This window comes from Glycine soja, chromosome 8 (genome assembly GCF_004193775.1).
Source record: "Glycine soja cultivar W05 chromosome 8, ASM419377v2, whole genome shotgun sequence".
NCBI classification, from domain to species: Eukaryota; Viridiplantae; Streptophyta; class Magnoliopsida; order Fabales; family Fabaceae; genus Glycine; species Glycine soja.
Window position 1 is genome coordinate 12,061,781 of NC_041009.1, and position 22,208 is coordinate 12,083,988.

The 22,208-nt window shown below is 38.8% G+C and overlaps 1 protein-coding gene across 3 annotated transcripts; it reads left to right on the forward strand.

Annotated features, from left to right (window-relative positions):
- Positions 1–294: 294 nt before the first annotated feature.
- Positions 295–22,204, forward strand: LOC114422005. 3 transcript variants are annotated; one of them, XM_028388171.1, is made up of 6 exons: positions 295–779; positions 1,106–1,164; positions 1,340–1,398; positions 1,494–1,970; positions 3,175–3,349; positions 21,853–22,204. In XM_028388171.1, exons 1-6 carry the CDS (start codon positions 626–628, stop codon positions 22,003–22,005), a joined length of 1,077 nt encoding a protein of 358 aa, XP_028243972.1. In that variant the 5' UTR covers positions 295–625; the 3' UTR covers positions 22,006–22,204. The 3 variants fall into 3 exon arrangements, with proteins under 3 accessions (XP_028243972.1, XP_028243973.1, XP_028243974.1); XM_028388172.1 differs by having other exon boundaries at positions 1,343–1,398; XM_028388173.1 differs by lacking the exon at positions 1,106–1,164 and having other exon boundaries at positions 648–779.
- Positions 22,205–22,208: the final 4 nt, after the last annotated feature.

Here is a 22,208-nt window from a genome sequence, read left to right on the forward strand (position 1 = left end):
TGAAACATATATATATATATTAAAGTTAATTAGTATAAAATATATAGAATTAGTTTTATATGTTATTGTTATTATTATTATTATAATTTTAATTAGTATAAAATTATATCAAATTAGTTATGTTTGTTGTTTCATTTCAATGATTAAAATGATAATTAGTGTAAAATTTATGTAAAAATAATTATATGTTTTTTATTATTATAATAACAATTAAGATTATCATTGTTTAATATAAAAATTAATCTTAATTTTATGTATAAAAATAATAATTTCTTAAAAAATATTATTTCTTAAAAATTAGATATTTAAACAACCAATTATAAAGGAAATTTTTTTCCACTCCTTTTATAAGGTTTCTGAATTCACTGGTTGTAGTATATGGTAATCATTTTATCATCAACGCTAATTAATTATAACTAGTGATGAATGAATCAACGAAGATCTCCAACGGTCAAAAGCATATGCTTAGAGCGATCCAAGGTCGGTTCCTAACGTTTCATTTCTCATTTCTCTCTGACCCATAACGGTCACATTTACATTCTTCACTATCACGTGCACACACACTCTCACTCAACGCTTTCTGGGTTTGCACTCACTCACTCATCTCTTTCTCTCTCTCTCATCAATGGAACCCGCGAAAATTGATTGGAAGAGGCTAGAGTGGAGCTTCGTGGAAGACAAGCTCTACGAGCACATCAACGCGCCCAAGTGGGTTGACTTCTTGTCCCTTGACCACTCCCTCAATGATCATGCTGACGAAGCTTGGTTCTGCAAGCCTGGTATAATTCTTCTCTTTTTTTCTTTTTTTCAAGATAATTTGCATCTGGGTGTGCCAAACTTTGCATCTTTTTCTAAACGGGTATTGCCAAAGTTTTTAAATTGGGCTGTGATTTTGCATTTGGGTTTGCCAAAGTTTGCTTCTTTTTCTAAATGGATATCGCCAAAGTTTTAAACTGAGGTCGTGGTTTTGTCGCAATTCTTGATTTTGCGGGAAATTGTGGACAAATGTAGCTGCAATTGCAGTGGCTTTGCAGTTTTGCGGCTGAAATCGTGGTTGTGGATTGATTTTTTAAAACTTGGCTTACTAATTTTGGTTGCAATACAGATTGCAAACATCCCAAGACAGCAGAGGATTTTCTGAGATCAAAAACTCCTCCTTCCAAGGTTTTTTTTCCCTTTTCTTCTTAGACCCTCTTTTGTTAATTGTGAGATTCTCAATCTTGGGTGTCATCCCATTTGACAAACATTTAACCTTGAGCTGGTTTTCTTATGCTGAGTTTCTAATTATGGTCTTTAGTGATCTTGTGCTGAGGTTCTTTTAATCTTTTGTTTTCTGTAGAAGGGTTTTAGCCCGGGTTATGTTTCAGAGAATCTTCCAAGTGGTGACAAAATTAGAAGGTACATTCTTGTAAACAACAACACTCTTTCTTTTAACTTGCAATTTAAGATTGTGTTAAAAGATTGAAATTCACCAATTTTGTATCTTGGTTCAGAGATGCGAAAATCAAGAGAAGGGTGCCTGCACTATTCAACCAAGAAAGTGAAAACCAAAACCCGAATTTGTTTACTCCTCCTCCTACTACTAAAGTTAACCCCTTGAAGGAAGCAATCAAGTCTACTGAAGAGAAGAAGAAAGTGGTTGATAATGATGACACATTTGTGGATCACAAGGCGCCTTCATTGAGATCAACTCTATCCACCAAGAATTTGTTTGCCGGGAGGCCTATTCTGAATCAAATCACGGAATTCTGCAATGAATTGAAGAAATTGGCAATAAGAGCTAAGGAGAGAGAAAATGCTGAAAATTTGAGCCCAAAAGAGAGTGAAGAGGTGGTGGAGAAGACCTCTTGTTCTATTCAAGCTTTAGCTGAGTCAGATACAAAAGAGAAAGAAAGGAAACCACTGCTTGAAGTGAGTAAGGCTGAAAGAATTGAAGGGATGTGTGTTAAAGGGAAGCAACAGAGAAAAAAGTAAGCATATTATTCTCCCTCTGAGTCTATGTAATCTATCGTCCCTATAAGAAATTCTAGGAATTACATAAAGAAAACCTTAGGGGATACTTTGGGCTGACAAAATATTTTTCTTTTTTTTCATTTTCAATTTACAAAGATTTCACATGATTTTTCTGTTTTTAAAGATTTGTATAGGAAAATCTTAAAACAACTTTTATTACTGAACTAAAACTGAATAAAATATAGAAAATATTTATCAAAATAAAAGATCTTTTGGGGACTAAAAATTCCATTTGTACTTAAACTATAACTGCAAAAAGACACTTGCACACTGTGCTTTGGTTGTACTTACAAGCAACTGCAAAGAAAAGTAAGAAACATGTGATTTCAATTGGGGTTGCAGTTGAAGTGCAGTCACCAAAAATGAGTGTTTGGTTGGTGTACGTGTGTCCTTCCAAATCACAACACTGCTTCTGCGTCTTTTGAATAATAAAAACATTAATTTATGAGCGTACAAAATGGCCACACCAAACGCATAAGAAAATTACAAGTAAATGTGTGGTCCTCAGAAAATTACAAGTTGCAATTGCTGCCGTCATGTAGATGACTGTATTCTAGTGTTGAAACAAAAACAGTGCTTTGATCAATAGTGTAACTAGTATAAGTGTTTGTTGGTTTGATGTTCTTATTTTTAAATGACTAGCATGCTCAGAACAGTGATAACTAATGCCAAGTGATATCGCAATGTTGATCAAAAGTTCAAAACATACAGTGGTAATTAATGCTTAGAAGAGTGATAAACAATGTTGATTGATTGTTGAAGTTATATATAATATAATCATCCTCAATCTTGGAAAATAAAACTACGTTTTTGTTCATGTACCCTATTCTTGCTTAATCTACATTGCCAATAAATGTGATGATTAAGTTAGCTACAAGATGGACCTGGCCTACAGTATTAACTGGTAACTCAATTATTATAGTTGTATAATTCATATAGCCTAAGTTTGGTGGAGGGTCAATTTTCTCACAAAAAGAGAAAGCTACCTAGGACACACTCACTTGTGCTTCATGAAAGGCTGGCCATTGATTTTTCACCTAGGACTACACAGCATTATCTATATATAGTTCAGTGACTGTAAACTTGATTGTCAAAAACTGATTTATCGCCCCATTCTAGCATTTCCCAAGATAATCAATTGTGTATTACTGTATTCTGCAGAAGACCTGATGAGGCAGAGAACATGCCAGTAACTCTTGACCTGGAGAATCTAAAGCACAAGAGGGAGGGGAGCTTACAACAAATTAGAACAAATCCTCCCTCTCCTCAGTGCTTCTCTGTTGCACGTGGATTCAACAAACCTACCCCTTCAAAGGCTCCCAAATCCCGGATAATGGTATGTTTATACTGCATTTATACAGTTGAACTTTTTCAGATTGATAGAAGACTGACTTGACAAGACAATATCAAGAGATTTTGAATAACAAAGGTCAAGCAATACGTTAGTATCAAAGATTTTGAATGGATTAGGATAAAAGGGTTATGTAGTTCTTTTTGATAGATTTTCATTATTATCTTTTAAGGTAGGTCATTGCTCCATATCAAGAGAGCATAATATCTCCTGTATCATTTTATGATACTTTAAAGGATCATGAAAATGTACCAATTCATGCTCTTTGATAGAATGAGAGAGAGTGATAGAGAGATTTTAGAGAGAGAACTGATACTATTTCATTCTAAAAAGTTAGTTACAAAAGAGGTATATATAGACCTCTGAACCTTTGAACTGAACATACAGAATTAACTATAAAGAGAGAATTTTTGTTAGTAGAAGCTAACAGTTGTCTATCACCAATGAGGTGCTGTTAGCAAAAGCTAACAACCCTTACAAACATCACAAAACTGTTTTCACAGTTATATAAACAGATACTTTAATAGCCCCCACTCTAATACCCCCCTCAAACTCTTCACATTGAGTTTGCCCCTAAGAACTTCAAATCTTGCTAACAAAAGAGACTTGGTTAGCATGCTCATCTGCTCACTGATCTAGAGCTGGGATGTGTAAAACTGAAAGCTGCTTGGGCAGAACTTTTTCTCTAACGAAGAAGACATCGATTTCTATATGTTTTGTACAACTGTGGAATAAAGGATTGTGAGCAATGGATATAACACTCTGATTGTCACAATAGAGAACAGGAGTGGTGAATGAAACTTGCAATTCTATTAGTAGAGCATGAATCCTTGTTAACGTAGCAGAAGTTTGAGTCAAACTACGGTACTCAACTTTAGTGTTGGAACTTTTGTTTGCGAGACCACCAAGATATTAAGTTTGGGCCAAGAAAAAGGCAGCCCCTGAGGTGGAACGCCTATCATCCACATCAGATGCCCAGTCAACATCACAAAATGCACAAAGAGCCAAGGACTTTGTAATAGAAGTAGGCTGAAGAAGTAACCCATGAAACAACCTACCTTTGAGATACCTTAAGATCCTTTTAACCACTGCCCAGTAAGAGTCTAGAGGTGTAGCCATGATTTGACAAATTTTATTGACAACAAACTTGACTTCAGGTCTAGTTAGTGTAGCATATTGTAGGGCACCCACCACTGATATGTATAGAGTTGGATCATGAAACAAATCAGCACCATGCCTAATAACTCTATAATAATGATGACTTAGAGCAAATATATTTGTGATTTACTCCACAAAACTCACATGGTTGAAGCTCATTCTATTTCCTCTCCAGCTTCAACCATGTGAGTTTTGTGGAGTAAATCACAAATATATTTGCTCTGAGTCATCATTATTATAGAGTTATTAGGCAAATACTTGATCTCTCCAAAAAATAGTCCAAATGACCCAATTGCTTAAGGGAGAAAGCAATGTGCAGCTTGGTGTTGCTGAAGAAGAGAAGTAGAGGTACCTGTGATAATGATATCATCTACATAAATTAAAAGATAGACAATATGCACTTGATGCTTGTAGATGAACAGAGAAGAGTCACATTTGCTTCCCACAAAACCAAACTGAAGTAGAGTAGATTTTAGCCTATCAAACCATTGTCTTGGGGCTTGTTTCAGCCCATAGAGAGCCTTGTTAAGCTTGCAAACTAGGGACTTATCTTCAACCTTAAAGCTAGAAGGTTATGTCATAAATACTGACTCCTCAAGGAACCCATTTAGAAAAGCATTGTTCACATTAAGTTGAAATAACTCCCACCCACGTGAAAGAGCAAGAGTGACAACAATATGAATAGTGACAAGCTTGACCATAGGAGAAAATGTCTCATGGAAGTCAAAGCCATGGACTTGATGAAAACCTTAAGCTACCAGCCTTGCTTTAAACTTGTTGATGGAACCGTCAACATTTTCCTTTACTCTAAAAATCCACTTGCACCCAATAGCTTGTCTGTTGGAAGGTAGGGGAACTAAGTCCCAAGTTTTGTTTTTTAGCAAGGCATCATACTCTTGTTGCATTGCAACAAACCAGTATGAATTTTCCACAGCATGTTTAACAATTTTGGGTTCAGAATGAGCAAGAAACAAGGAAGGATGCAACCTAAGATTGTGAATTCCAGAGTTAGACCTTGTTTGCATAGGATGATTGTTAACAGGGATGGAATGAGGTGCTGGAACAAGCTCAGAAGAAGATCACTAAGGGTTATGGACTCTGATGTTTGAGGGTGTATAGAAGCTGACTCAGAGGAAGGTTGATGAGAGACAAGAGGGAGATTGTAGGGGAGTTGGCTGAAATAGGAGAAAATCCAGGGGGAATAGAAGGTGTAGAAGGGGAATGAGAAGGATACAGTTGAGAAGATTGAGGTGTAGGAACTACAAATGAGATTAAGATTGAAATATGAGTCAGGGTAAATAAGTCAGAGTAAGGAAACCTCAATTGAGGTGCTGGAACAGGTTCAGAAGAAGATCACTAAGGGTTATGGACTCTGATGTTTGAGGGTGCATAGAAGCTGACTCAGAGGAAGGTTAACGAGAGATAAGAAGGGAGACTGTAGGGGAGTTGGCTGAAATAGGAGAAAATCCAGGGGGAATAGAAGGTGTAAAAGGGGAATGAAAAGGATACAGTTGAGAAGATTGAGGTGTAGGAACTACAAATGGGATTATATGAGTCAGGGTAAATAACTTAAAGTAAGGAAACCTTAATTGAGGTGTTGGAACAGGCTCAGAAGAAGATCACTAAGGGTTATGGACTCTAGTGTTTGAGGGTGTATAGAAGCTGACTCAGAGGAAGGTTGACGAGAGACAAGAAGGGAGACTGTAGGGGGGAGTTGGCTGAAATAGGAGAAAATCCAAAAAATCTTTGGGTTGTGGACTCTGCCAGTTGAAGACAAACATTTATAGCCTTTATGAGAGGAGGAATACCCAAAAAATAGATACTCTTGAGAATGAAAATCAAGTCTATGTGTATGATAAGGTCTCAGCAAAGGAAAACAGGCACAACCAAAGGTTTTGAGAAATTGAAAATCAGGGTCCTTGTTGGAAAGAGTAACAAAGGGAATAGCAAAGTTGAAGGAAGTAGCGAGAAGTCTATTAATTAAATAGATAACAATAGTAAAGGCATAGTCCCAAAACTGTAAGGGTAAAGATGCATGATATAACAAAGTAAGACCCAAGTCAACTATATGTCTATGCTTTCTTTCAACTACACCATTTTGGTGATAAGTGAGGACAGATGAGTCTGTGAGAGATGCCATAAGAAGTTAGGAGAGTAGAGAAAGGTTTATATTCACCCCTTTAATTAGATTGAACACTTTTGATTTTAGTGTTAAGTTGTAGTTCAACCATTGATTTAAAAGTTTGGAAAATAGATAGAGTTTCGGCTTTAGATTTAATAGGAAATATCCAAATGTATCTGGAAAAATCATCAATAAAGGACACATAGTATTTAAAACCAACATAGGAAGTTAAATGAGAGTGTCCCCATAAATCTGTGAAAATAAACTCTAAAGAAGAGTAAACAAAAGTAGAAGTGTGAGATAACAGTTTGTGAGACTTTCCTATACAACAAGAGGAGAAAAATTTTGAAAAATTCTTATTAGAAGAGAAAATATTACAATGATTGAAGAGACTAGAGACTAGCTTCATGACATGATTGTTAGGATGACCTAGCCTAGCATGCCAAAGACTAACATTGCTAGGAGATGAAATTACAAAATTCAAAGCTACACTAGAATTTTTATTGACATCAGAAGCAGAAGCTGCATTAGACAATCAATTAGATGAAGTTGAAGTTGAAGTAGACAACAACAGAGAGAAATTGATTGTCTTGAAGCTTGAGATTATGAAATGACCATTAGCACCAACAACTCCCTGAAGAAGGATTTTATTGGTCTCCTAAGATTTAACAAGATATAAGTGAGGATAAAATTCAAAGAAAATAGAGTTATCTTTAGCAAACTGACGCACACATAACAATTTTTTTTATATGGAAGGAACATGCAGTAATTTGTGAAGCTTAAAGGTAATTTGAGAGTCATTAGGAGACACAAAGGAAGAGGAACCAATACCAGAGATACTTAAACCTTCACCATTTCCTATGAAGATCTGATTAGGTCCATCAAAGTGAGTAAACTAACTGCTTGATATTTTGTGATTCATCAATCACATGGAAGATAGCACCAGAATTTGGAATCCAGGTGGGAGCTAGCATGATCATTTCCATGGGAGGAGGAATTGGTAAGCATAGCACTGGGTTGGTTTGAAGTTGGAACCAACAGGCTTGGAATTGGGATTAACCCAAGTATTAGAGGTTCGTGTAGAACCAGAGGAGTAGGAAATTGGTTGAAGTGTGGCTCGATCAAAGAAAGTGAGTACATGGAAGTTAGCACCAGAATTTGGAATCCAGATGGAGCTAGCATGATCATTTTCCTGGGGGGAGGAATTGGTAAGCCTATATATAGCACTAAGTTGGTTTGAAGTTGGAACTAGGAATTGGTTGAAGTGTGGATGGATCAAAGAAAGTGAGTGACTCATAAAGCTGAAAACTCTTATCAGACTGAAAGTGACAAACATTTACAGTGTGACCATACTTAAAGCAAATTTGACATTGAAAATTGGCAAATTGGCCACCACCTTGATCTCTACCGGAGCTACCACCATTGCGTCCAACATTGCGATCAGGAAAACCACCACGACCACCACCACCATTGCTTGGAATTGGGATTAACTCAAGTATTAGAGGTTCATGCAAAACCAGAGGAGTAGGGAATTGGTTGAAGTGTGGCTCGATCAAAGAAAGTGAGTGATTCACCAGTCACATGGAAGCTAGCATGATCATTTCCATGGGAGGAGGAATTGGTAAGCCTATATAGCATTGGGTTGGTTTGAAGCTGGAACTAGGAATTGGTTGCAGTGTGGCTGGATCAAAGAAAGTGAGTGACTCATGAGGCTGAAAACTCATATCAGACTGAAAGTGACAAACATTTACAGTGTAACCATACTTAAAGCAAAAATTGGCAAATCGACCACCACCTTGATCTCTGTCAGAGTTACCACCATTGCGTTCTACACTGCAATCAGGAAAACTGACCACCACTGCCATGACCATACGAACTACTAGAATCATCGGACTTGTAGGAATTGGAGTGCGAATATCCTTGAGTGTAATTCAGGGGCGGAGAACTCATTGCCTGATTTTCTTTATTGTAGCGAACGAGGTGAGTTTCATGATCGTAAAGTAAGGCCACAATCTCGACGATGGACAAAGTAAGTTTCTTTGAGTGAAACAGCGCGCATCGCAGTTCGCATTTAACGGAGATCACCGATGCCTAATCTGACGAGAGTCCTTCAAGTGTGTCAACATACTCCTCATGACGAACCAGAACTCCAAAACCAACAACAAGCTCATCGACATAACCTTTGATTTTACGTAGATATTCATAATGGATTTACCTTTGAGTGAAACAGCACACATCGTAGTTCACAGCTGGCGTGCACGAGACTTCTTATGGAGGTTGAAGTACTCATGAATCTTTTCTCAAACTTGATAGAAATTATTCGAACCAAGAACACACGGTAGAACAGGCTTTGAGAAAGGGGATTAGAGCCAAACAAGAAGCGTTTGGTCCTGAACTTCCCATGCTTCATACTCAGGATTAACACGATCATCGATGCGATCATCTTCCATGAGATGGCCAAGTGGAACAATAGGTTTAACAACGAAACGCTGCAATTTATGCGATTTAATAACCGGTTCGACAAGCTGTCGCCGATGGAGATAGTTTGAATCATCAAGCTTCTCGACGATGGAATTTGGGAAGGATTGAGATTGGAGATGCGGAAGCCATGGATGGAGGAAAGGATCTGGAACTTGCGAAGGTGAGAACACTACGAAAAATTGGCTCTAGATCTTTAATAGAAGGAGAGTGATAGAGAGATTTTAGAGAGAGAACTGATATTATTTCATTCTGAAAAGTTAGTTACAAAAGAGGTATATATAGACCTCTGAACTGAACAAACAAAATTAACTATAAAGAGAGAATTTCTGTTAGTAGAAGCTAACAGTCACCAATGAGGTGTTGTTAGCAAAAGCTAACAACCCTTACAAAACAACATCACAAAACTAACAGTACCTCTAACAACCCTTACAAAACAACATCACAAAACTAATAGTCACTAATGAGGTGCTGTTAGCAAAAGCTAACAACCCTTACAAACAATATCACAAAACTGTTTTCACAGTTATACAAACAGATACTCTAATACATGCAATGTTTTATTCTGCATCTGAGTGATATTACATGCTGATCTTGATTAGTAAGCACCATTAAATATTTTTTTGATGTTAAATGGCACTACAGGATAATGCTGAAGGTTACTTAGAGAGAGAATGAGTGAGAGAGAGCGACACATAGAGAGAGAACCAAACACTGTGAGAGAGCGGAACATAGGGAGAGAGCCAAACACTGAGAGAGAGTATGATGATGTGAGTGAGACTGAGTGGACGACGGTGAGGCATAGGAAGAATAGGAATCTGCCAGCACGCCGTTATGGAAGGAGTGGGATACGCCAGGAAGACCATCCTCACCGAAGGAACTGGAGGGAGAGAACAGAAATCACCTCATTTTACTTCACTCAATTCCCTGAGGAGGTAACAAAAATGGAGCTGTGGAATCGTTTCCGTAAGTGGGGGGAGGTAAAAGAGATTTTCATTCCTAAGAGGAGAAACAGAGAAGGGAGGAGGTATGGTTTCGTCCGTTACAAAGGAATCTCCGACAAAGGAAGAATCGAAAAGGAACTGGATAACAATATCGTAAGAGACCTTAAACTCCATGTTAACACTCCGAAATATGGAAGAGGAAAGACGAAGATGGACCAATACAAGGTCGTTCTTGCGAAGAAGGGGGAAGGTGTGGTTGCTCATGATCAAAGGGAAGAAGTCTCGTTCAGAACAACAAAGAATAAGGCACCTAAGAAGTCATATGCAGAAGCAGTGGCCTTGTCGTTAGATAATAATACACACAGGGGACCTGGCGATGCTCAGGTGGCTAGTTACAGGGGCTCACAATCATCGATAACATTGGATATATCGATGGAAGATATACGGCGACATGAAAATGTATGGGTGGGAAGATTGAAGAAGTTAGAGATCTTCGAACGACTAGATCTTCGAACGACTAGAAGATGAGGTCTCATGGAAACTAGGTCCAGGTGTGTCGCCCAAGTACTTGGGTGATGACATGACCCTTCTTCTCGGCCTCTCCGACACGAGAGCAACGGAGATTATAGCGGAAGAAATCGAACAAGGTTCATCCTTGTTTACTCGTTGACGAAATGGAAACCACAGCTTCGCACTGGAACTAGGCTGATATGGCTTCGATGCTGGGGTATCCTATTAGTCGTGTGGACGATAGACAACATCCGTAAGATAGTGGCGGCGGTGGGCGATCTTGTGGAGGTAGACGACGATGTGGAGCACATGCAGAGACTCGACCGTGCTAGAGTCTTGGTTAGGACACCTCGACCACCGTTAATACAACAGGTAGTAGAAGTCCACGCCGAAGGAGAGACTTACCGCGTTCACATGGTGGAAGAAAACGGCAGTGACGGGTCGAACAACAGGTGTCGCGAGAGATGTAGATGGGAGTCTTCGGAGGAGATTATATCGGACGATGATGATATGGACAGTGTCCAATCATGGAGGTGCGAGGCAACGCCGTCATCACAGGGCAAAAACCGCGTCGGCGACAGGCGCGAACCACACCCAATTCTTTTACCGTCTCCACAGAGCTGATGACCCAGTGGGTAAAGACCACTCTAAAAAGGCACTCTGTCCAGTTCATACGTCGAAAAGCACACCAGACCTTTAAAGGAAAGGTTTTGAAATTACAGATGGTCAACACACACATACCCGGCAGATGACGAGGAAGAGGAAATAGCTACAGCAGAGATACGTATCAACATAGATGGAAAAAGGAAGGATGACGCCAGCTCAGCAGCAGGAGCTTCTGAAAAATCCTATATTGAGCCTGCATCAGACTCTAAGCTTGGCAAAAATGTGGATATCATTAATATCCCCAATGGTCCAAATATTTCTTCAGATTACTCACCAGCTCACAACTCCAACCTTATTGGGCCTGCTACCAGCCTGGACTTTTCCACATATAACACCCCCGAGGCCCAACATAACATCTCTGCTAATTCTAAATTGCAACAGCAGGAGTTAACTAATACATTACAAGTGTACTCAAGAAAAAAATGGTGTAAAAAGAAAGAAGCCCAACAGGAGGTTATGGAAGATATGGCTAGGGACTTTTCAGACATGGAGAAACAATTCACTTCTGAAAAACAATGGGAGCTTATAAATCAAATGGGTCTGACTCATGGGGGTGAAATTCATCAGATCAAAGGAGTGCTGGCTGATATGGAGAACAGAGATAAAACAATGGCAGTTGAGAAGGGAGTAAACATCATTAATAATGATAATTCTCTCATATAATTGCAGAGGTTTGGGCAGGGGGATAAAATGGGCTGCTATTAAAAAGCTCAATTTAAAGTACAAGGTGGACCTTGTGTGTATTCAGGAAACTAAGAAGGAAAACTTCAACAAGCTTACCTGCCAGAGCATATGGGGGGACTCTAATGTTTCATGGGACAGTGTCCCCTCAGTCCACACTTTTGGTGGATTACTATGCTTATGGAATAACTCTGCTTTTGAGGTAGACAGGAGGGTGAAAGGCAGCAACTTCCTAATGCTTGCAGGTAGCTGGATTAAGGATGACCAGAGGATATACATTGTTAATATATATGCTCCCTGTGACCTACCAGGGAAGAGAGCTATGTGGGAAGAGTCGAGGCAATTAAGAACCTCTAACACTGATGATCTATGATGTTTCCTTGGGGACTTCAATAGCATTAGAAGTCAGGAAGAAAGAATAGGCTCATCTCAAAGAATGGGAAGTAACTCTGACATCTCTGAATTCAATAATTGGATTTCTGATATGGAACTGCAGGAGATCAAATCCTATGGTAGCAGATTTACTTGGTTCAGACCCAATGGATCTGTGAAGAGCAGATTAGATAGGTGTCTGGTCTCAGAACAGTGGCTATCCCATTGGCCGGATTCCTCACAACATGTAATCCAAAAGGACTTTTCAGCCACTGCCCAATTATATTGAAAATAGTTATGGTGGACTGGGGCCCTAAGCCCTTTAGGGTGCTGGATTGGTGGCTCAAACATAAAGAATATCAAACACTGGTGAAGGAAACATGGATCAGAGATCAGCAGGCTAGCTGGGGGGAATAGTGCTTAAAAATAAGCTGAGGAATTTAAAATCCAGCTTAAAACAGTGGAGTAGAGAGTTTGGGGATGTCAAATTCAAGAAAGTCCAGCAGCTGAGATAGCAGTTAAATGATATTGACACTATTGCCTGTGATAGAAGCTTGACTAAGGCTGAGCTTATGTCTAAGAAGTCCATACAACATGACCTGTGGATGGCTTCAAATGCATATGAATTCCTATTATGGCAGAAATCCAGGGTTAAGTGGTTCAAGGAAGGAGACAGTAACACAGCCTATTTTCACAAAACAATCAATTTCATAAGGCATCATAACACCATCCATGGAATCTTCAGCGAAGGGATATGGGTCCAGCAACCTAAAATGGTCAAGGATGAAGCTGTCAAATTTTTTGTTAGAAGATTCACTGAGGAAAACTTCTCTAGACCTACTTTGGATGGGGTTCACTTCAATAGGATTACTCACAGTCAATGGGAGGAGATGACTGCCCCTTTTTCTGATCAAGAACTTAAAGAAGCTGTGTGGAGCTGTGGAGGAGAGAAATCCCTTGGACTGGATGGATTTAATTTTAACTTTATCAAGGAGTTTTGGGGGGTGCTAAAACCAGAATTTAGGAGATTTGTGGATGAATTCCATGTGCATGGTAGCTTCCCTAAAGGCAGCAATGCTTCTTTTCTGGCCTTAATTCCAAAATCAAATCAACCTCAGTCATTCAATGACTATAGACCCATATCCCTTATAGGATGCATGTATAAAATAATAGCCAAACTATTGGCAAATAGACTGAGGATGGTGGTGCCTGGCCTTATTGATGAAAGACAATCAACTTTCATAAAGGATAGACATATCCTTCATGGAACTTTGATTCTCAATGAGGTTGTGGAGGAAGCAAAAAGATGTAAGAAGCCAACTTTGGTATTTAAGGTGGACTTCGAGAAGGCATATGATTCTGTTTCATGGTCATTCCTGGATTACATGTTGGATAGGAGGGGTTTCAATCTTACATGGAGAAAATGGATCAATGCTTGTTTGCAATCTGCCACTATATCAATCCTAGTAAATGGCAGCCCTACAAAGGAATTTGTTCCCACTAGAGGTCTGAGACCAACATAGTGGCTGAAGGCTTGACTGGAATGATGAGGGTTGCAACAGCCAAGAACCTGTATAGAAGTTTCCAGGTAGGGAAGCAAAATGAGCATGTCAATATTCTGAAATATGCAGATGACACAGTATTTGTGGGACATGCTTCATGGGATAATGTCATTGCTTTGAAGGCTATGCTGAGGGGTTTTGAATTGGCATCTGGATTGAAGATTAATTTTGCAAAAAGTCAATTTGGGATCTTTGGAGCTGAGGCTAACTGGATTCATGAAGCAGCACAATTTCTGAACTGCAGACATATGGAGACTCCATTCTATTATTTGGGCATTCCCATTGGGGCAAAGTCTACTAGCAGTTTGGTGTGGGAACCTCTGATCAGCAAATATGAAGATAAGCTATCTAAATGGAACCAGAAAATTTTATCTATGGCTGGGAAGGTTACTCTGATCAATTTTGTCCTCACTGCTCTACCCATTTATACTTTATCTTTTTTCAAACTTCCACGAAGAATAACTCTCAAACTTGTCTCCTTGTAAAGGAACTTCCTGTGGGGGGGGTGATCAAGGGCATAAGAAAATCCCTTGGGTGAAGTGGGAAGTAATATGTCTCCCTAAGGAGGATGGGGGCCTTGGGGTCAAAGATATTTCCAAATTCAATACAGCTTTGATGGGTAGATGGGTATGGGCTCTATCTTCTAATCACAATCAGCTGTGGGCCAGAATTTTATTGTCAAAATACGGTGGATGGTCAGATCTTAGTAGTGGGAGGGATAAATCTTGTCATTCTCAATGGTGGAAGGACCTTCGAAAGATATATCAATAGCCTGAGTTCAGTCTTATTCATCAGCAGATGGTATGGAAGGTGGGAGGAGGGGAAAAAATAAAATTCTGGAAAGATAATTGGTTGGGGGAAGATTATAAACTTGAACAGCAATTCAATCAGTTGTTTCTGATTAGTGATCAGCAGAATAGTACCATATCCAACATGGGAACCTTCTTGATGAGAATCCTGAAATTGGCCATATACAGGCTAAAGGCCCAAGTGGAGAAGGGCGAAGGCCCAAGTGGAGAAGGATAAAGCCCCCGAGTGGAGAAGGATGAAGGTCCAAGTGGAGAAGGATGAAGGTCCAGAGGCAGAGACACTATCAAGACTATTAATTGATGCTGAAGGTCCAGATTAATTTGAAGGCCCATAATAAATATGTTCTATTTAGTTATAATTTTTATTTATTGTAATTTTGGCCCAAACTGTTTAGAAGGCCCATGTCTATTTTTATCTTTTTGTTCAGATACACTATAAGTATTGGTTTTTATTTTCAATAAAAAAAAACTTTTGGCATTTTGATAAAATTTGGTGAGAGTTTCTCTCTGGGTTCCTTGTTGAACCAATTATCAGACTTATCAAGGTAATCCTTGTGGCGTCTACCCTGACTTATCTTCCTTCACCGGAAGTGGCGTCTACCCAGACTTATCTTCCTTCACCGGAAGTGGCGTCTACCCTGACTTATCTTCCTTCACTGGAAGTGGCGTCATCCAAATCTTTGTAGCCTGTATCAAGTGATCCGTTCCTAGTCAGGTTCACATCATCTGGTATCAGAGCTTCGGCTCTTGATACAGGTTCTATCTTATCCTATTATTTTTCTTTGTAATTTGTCCTGGTTCGTGTTTTGTCCTTGTTCTGTTATTTGTTTTTCTTGTTTGCGTCTTGTTGCGTTCTTGTTTGTGTCTTTGTTTCGTTCTTGTTCTTGTTGTTGTTCTTGTTTCTAGTGTCTTCAAGACTTTGTGTCATAAAAAAAAATTGTTTTGGTTCTGTTTCAAGTAAAAAAAAAAGTTGCAGAAATTTTGAAGAAAAAAAAAGAGAAGAAAAGAAGAAAGAGAAAAAAGAGAAAGTGGGTGTTTGATCTTTCAACACGAAATTGAGGCAGTTAGAGGCTTTTTTTTTGGCAGAAAATCGTGTACCAAATCCCCTTATCTAGATTCTCCTCTGAATTCTGAGCGTTTTGATATATAGTGGGCCTCAAACGGACAACCGTAGCAAAAGTTATGAGCATTTGAAGTTTACTTGTCATATCTGTTATCTTATCTGTTATCCTATCTGTTATCTTATTTGTTATCATATCTGTTATCCAAATTAAATCTAATTTGTTATCCAAATCTGATCTATTATCCAAATCAAATCAAATCAATTTTTTTATCCAAATCAGATTTGTTATCCAAATCTAATCTGTTATCCAAATCAAATCTAATCTGCTATCCAAATCAAGTCCAAGTTGTTATCCCAAATCAAATCTGTTACTCTGATAATTATATTGTCTTTCCTTTTATTTTATATTACCTTGTGTGTCTAATTCGATCCATCCAGGAACTTAAGAGGGAGTGAGTGGTAAAAGGCAAGAGTGAAAACATCACACAAAAGCCTATATTGAGAGCATCAAACACGAGTGAACTACCATTAAAGAGAGAAACACGTGAGAAGAGTGTGGTGAGGTCCTGAATTTTTTTTAATTTACTGCAAAATTCTTTGTTCCTTAATCATGGCAAGAGCTGGTGACAATGGTGGTGTATATCATCAACTGGACGAATCTCAACGCTTATTTCTGGACGCATGGACTACACAAATGCAACGTTTGTTGAACCGTAACAAAGAAAAGCCCTACAGACGAATAGCCAAATCTTCCTCGTTTACTCTTAAACCTCTATCCCCTAGAGAAGTGTGTGATGACCAAATCAGAATGAGAGAAAAGAGAGAACAAGAGAAAGAAAATAGTGAGGCACCACAAAGGAATATGAAAAAGAGTGATACACCCGAGGAAAAGAGTGATACACATGAGAGAAAATTTAATTATTTTGCAGAGGCGAGTGAAGTGAGGAAAGTGTTACCTGCTCATGAACCACTCAATCTACAGTATTGCAAAGACAGTAAAATTTCTACTCATAATTCTAATGAGTTTACTATTTCTATTTCTCCTAGTGTTCAACCCTTATTGCAGGAATTTAAAAATGTCTTTCCTATGGAGATTCCTCATGGACTACCACCTTCAAGAGGCATAGAACATCAAGTTGATCTCCTTCCAGAAGCTTCATTGCCTAACAGGCCAACTTCCAACAGCAAGCCCCAAGAGACTCAGCATAAGGATGCACAGACCAAAGTTGCGTATGTAAAAAAATTGTATGACCAAGTGAAGGTGCAAATTGCAAAGAAGAATGAAAGCTATGCCAAGCAAGCCCACAAGAAAAGGAAGGAAGTGGTACTTGAACCCGGTGATGATCTTGGACATTTGAGGACAAATGTTTTCCAAGAAGGAGGGAATGATGAGAATCCTGAAATTGGCCATATACAGGCTAAAGGCCCAAGTGGAGAAGGGCGAAGGCCCAAGTGGAGAAGGATAAAGCCCCCGAGTGGAGAAGGATGAAGGTCCAAGTGGAGAAGGATGAAGGTCCAGAGGCAGAGACACTATCAAGACTATTAATTGATGCTGAAGGCCCAGATTAATTTGAAGGCCCATAATAAATATGTTCTATTTAGTTATAATTTTTATTTATTGTAATTTTGGCCCAAACTGTTTAGAAGGCCCATGTCTATTTTTATCTTTTTGTTCAGATACACTATAAGTATTGGTTTTTATTTTCAATAAAAAAAAACTTTTGGCATTTTGATAAAATTTGGTGAGAGTTTCTCTCTGGGTTCCTTGTTGAACCAATTATCAGACTTATCAAGGTAATCCTTGTGGCGTCTACCCGGACTTATCTTCCTTCACTGGAAGTGGCGTCTACCCGGACTTATCTTCCTTCACTGGAAGTGGCGTCTACCCTGACTTATCTTCCTTCACCGGAAGTGGCGTCATCCAAACCTCCGTAGCCTGTATCAAACGATCCACTCCTACTCAGGTTCACATCACTTCTCCCAAGGCAATTGGTGTTGGGACTTAAAGTGGAGAAGGAATCTATTTGATTATGAGCAACATACAGCTGTGACATTCATGGAAGCAATTACTGATATTCAAATCCAGCCTCATATGCAGGATATTAGGGTCTGGAAAGCTGATCCCAGTGTTATATATTCTACTAAGTCAGCCTACAGATTATTGATGACCAGCAATCCAATTCCGGAGGCCAACATCTTAAAGACTATATGGAAGCTGAATGTACCCCCAAGGGCTGCGATTTTCTCTTGGAGACTTCTTTTAGATAGATTGCCCACTAGAGGAAATCTCCTTCGAAGAAATGTGCAGATTCAGGATAATTCATGCCCTCTGTGTGGGAATGCTCAAGAGGAGGTGGATCACTTGTTCTTCAATTGTAAAATGACTTTAGGGCTTTGGTGGGAATCTATGAGTTGGAACCAGATGGTTGGCCCCATTGCATCATCTCCAGCATCACACTTTGTCCAATTTTGTGAGGGTTATGTTGCAGGGCAAAATCAATCTCATCGATATGGATGGTGGGTAGCATTGACTAACTCTATATGGCAGCATAGGAACCAGTTGGTATTCGAGGGCAATCACTTTCAACCATCTAAAGTGATGGATGATGCTTTATTCCTCAAATGGTCATGGTTAAAGACCAGAGAGAAAAACTTTAGTATTTCTTTCAATCAATGGTCTTCTAACCTTGTGGATTATTTTAGTTGATATGGGCTGGGTATATTTACTCTCTGTAGTGGGTTGGATATATTTATCCTTTGTAGTGGGATTAATGCAGGGTTTTGTTTACGTTGGGAGGCGACACTCTAAGTGTCCTGTAATTATGTATAATTCATCAGTACCCCTGGTACTGCTATGATCTATATTAATAATATATATATTTTTGCCTTCCAAAAAAAAAATGGCAAATTGTTGGGCAAGAGGAATCATCTGTTGTAGCCTAAGTCATTGTTAGTGTACAGTAGGAAGAATAAGATGAGAAGGAGTGACAGTTAGGTTGTTGGGAGTTAGTTAGACTCTGCCAGCTGTCAACAGCTGACAAGTTAATTAGTAGTTTTGAATAAATAACAACTTTATTGAGAAGGAGAGAGGGGGGGGGGGGGAGATTAATTGTATTGAAAGAACTTGAGAGGTGTCTCAGTGTTGTAAGAGAAGAGAGAGCTCTACCTTCCAGTGTGCATCCTCTACACTACAACCATTTATTAGGAAATTTGTTCTGGATTTCTTTGATGATATATTGATATATTTCATCATAGGAAGGTCATTTGCAACATTGGAGGACTGTTTTGGACTTTTGGCAACCTTGGTTCAACATGAGTTTACTGCCAACCTAAAGAAGTGCAATTTTGGGCAGCAAGAAATTGAATATCTAGGGGTCACATTATTTCTGCAAAGGGGAGTGGCTATGGATACAAGAAAAATTGAGGCAGTGCTTCAATGCCCGTTACCCAAATCAGTCAAGAGTTTGAGAAGATTTTTAAGGTTGGTGGGGCATTAGAGAAGATTCATTGTAGGAGGATATAGGAAGATTGCTAGGCCTCTTACCAACATGCTGCAGAAAGGGAATTTTATTTAGACTAAGGAAAGCTCATAAGCCTTCTGCAATTAAAGCGAGCATTAACTACAGTTTTGGTGCTAGCAATGCCAGACTTTTCTCAACCTTTTGCCATTGAGTGTGATGCTTCTAGTAAGGGGATATGAGCTGTTTTGTTTCAGCAGAAGAGGGTCATTGCTTATTTCAACAAACCTTTATCAGAAGCATCCTTGAATAAGTCAGTGTATGAGAAAGAATTGATGGCTTTGGTGTTAGCCAATCCAGCATTGGCGGCCTTGCCTGGTGGGAAGAAAATTTCTGGCGTATACTGATAAAAAAATGTCTCAAATACTTGTTGGATCAGAGGATTACGACTCAGAGTCAACAGAATTGGCTTGCTAAATTGTTGGGATATGAATTCGAAATCATCTACAAGCTGGTGCAATAAATCAAGTAGTTGATGCTCTGTCTGAGAAGGAAAATGATAAAGAAACACAGACCTTATCCAAACCTTATTGGCAAGATATCTCTGAGATTGACCAGAAGTATTGGCAGATCCTATTTTGGGGAAGATAGTAAAAAATTTGAAGGTGGAATCTGGATTTGCATGGCAAATACACCCTAGAGAATGACAAATTATACTTTAAAGGCAAGTTAGTTCTGCCTACCAATTCAAGCTGGATCGCTCAACTATTCAAGGAATTTCACTCTTCCTTGGTGTAGGGGCCACTCAGGGGTGTACAGAACTTATAGAAAGGCTAGCACAAAATCCCTCCATTGAAAAGGAATGCTGAAAACTATTACAGACACTTGGTGGCAGCATGCCATATTTGCCAAAGAAGTAAGTACCTCACTTCTTCACCAGCTGGTTTATTACAACCATTGCCAATCCCCAATGCTGTGTGGGAAGATATTAGCCTGAACTTTATTGTGGAATTACCTAAATCTAAGGGGCATGATGTTATTCTTGTAGTGGTGGTCATTTTTTACTATTGAAGCATCCCTATATTGCTAGTAGTGTGCCGGATATCTTTACTAAGGAAGTAATAAGGCTGCATGGGATTCCTTCTTCAATAGTGAGTGACAAGGATGCATTGCTTTTGAGTAATTTCTGGTAGGAGTTATTTAAAAAATGAGGAACAACTTTGAAAATGAGAACTGCTTATCACCCTCAGTCAGATGGACAAATTGAGGTACTAAACGTAACCTTGGAATATTTGAGATGCTTCTATGTAAAGCAACCCAAATCTTGGGTTGAGTTTATCCCATGGGCAGAATACTGGTATAATACATGTTACTAGGGAGCTGCTAGGTGTTACCCCATTTGAAATAGTTTATGGTCGACCACCCCCATCTTTGGCGAGGTTCATTCAGGGGAAGTCCTAGTTGAGGCAATGACTCAAGATCTTATGGAAACAATTAATCAGTTGAAGTTTCATCTAAACAAAGCTCAGAATCACATGACAAAATATGCCAATAATCATCGCTTACCTTCGAAGATTAAGGAGGGGGATTGGGTGTGTCTCAAGATAAGGCCGCATAGACAAGCTTCAATGCCTACAAGATTAAATCCTAAGCTATCAGCCAAATACTATGGCCCTTATCGGGTGGTTAAACAAATTGGAGTAGTGGCATTTCAGTTGCAATTACCTGACGCTGCTCAAATCCACCTTGTTTTTTTTCACGTTTCCCAATTGAAACTTGCAGTGCAAGAACATCAAATTGAGGTAGAATTGCAAAGGAACTATAAGCTGAAGAAATAGGGATATAACCTGAACAAGTACTGGAAAAAAGAATGTTTGGTCCAGTAGGAAGAGAAATTCCACCAAGTATTGATCAAGTGGAAAAGGACATCTCGTTGAAGGAGCAACTTGGGAGGACAAATCAAAATGATGCAACAATTCTCTACTATCAACCTTGAGGACAAGGTTCTTTCCAGGGGGGTATTGTTAGGCAAGAGGAATCATCTAGTGCAGCTAAGTCGTTGCTAGTGCACAGTAGGAAGAATAAGATGAGAAGGAGTGATAGTTAAGGTTGTTGGGAGTTAGTTAGACTGCCAGCTGTCAACAACTGGTAGGTTAGTAGTTTTGTATAAATAACAACTTTCTTGAGAAAGAGAGGAGGGAAATTGATTGTATTGAGAGAACCTAAGAAGTGTCTCAGTGTTGTAAGGGAAGAGAGAGCTCTTCCTTTTGTAAAGAGTGAAAGAACTATCAATAACAATGATCCCTTTATCTCTAAGTGTATTGTCCTATGTTGGTTCTTATGTGCATCTGTTCTACCTCTAGTTGCAGTCAGTAAAGTAGAGAAGATTCCTAACAAAAATGATGACATACTTACTTCCCTACACCATCATTACATGTTTCACAATACTGCATTTAACAAATTTGATTAGTAAGCATCCTTGTTATTCCTGTTTTTGTGCAAACTTGTGCATTTAACAAATTTCTGTCAGTCCCTACTGTGCTAAGGCTAAGGCAAAGACTTTGTTAAAAAGTCTATTTTGAATGTTACAAGGGAATGAAAGTGTTTTGTATTTGTACTCTTCCTATAATAACTTAATATCACTGAAAGTGTTTTGTATTTGCAGGAGAGAGGAATACTTGGAGAAATTGAACAAAACAAGGAAATTGTGAAGGAGTCTCCTGCAGAGAAAAGCAGAAGCACTTCAATAGTTGATGGAAGAGAAACAAAAGCCTTGGACATGTTTTGGTTCCTCAAGCCTTGCACACTGTCAGGCTGAATGAATTTATTGAAACCTTGGGCAAACAGATTATTTCATTCTTTCATTTAGGTCGATAGTCATTATTTATAATTGTAATCATTCTTTATTAATTTGTCGTCTAATGTTTGTACCATTGATAGAAGAATATGAAACTGGACGAATCAATCAATATAACATGTACCAAAGATTTTGTTTATAAGCTGTTATCTTTTGTGTCTGTG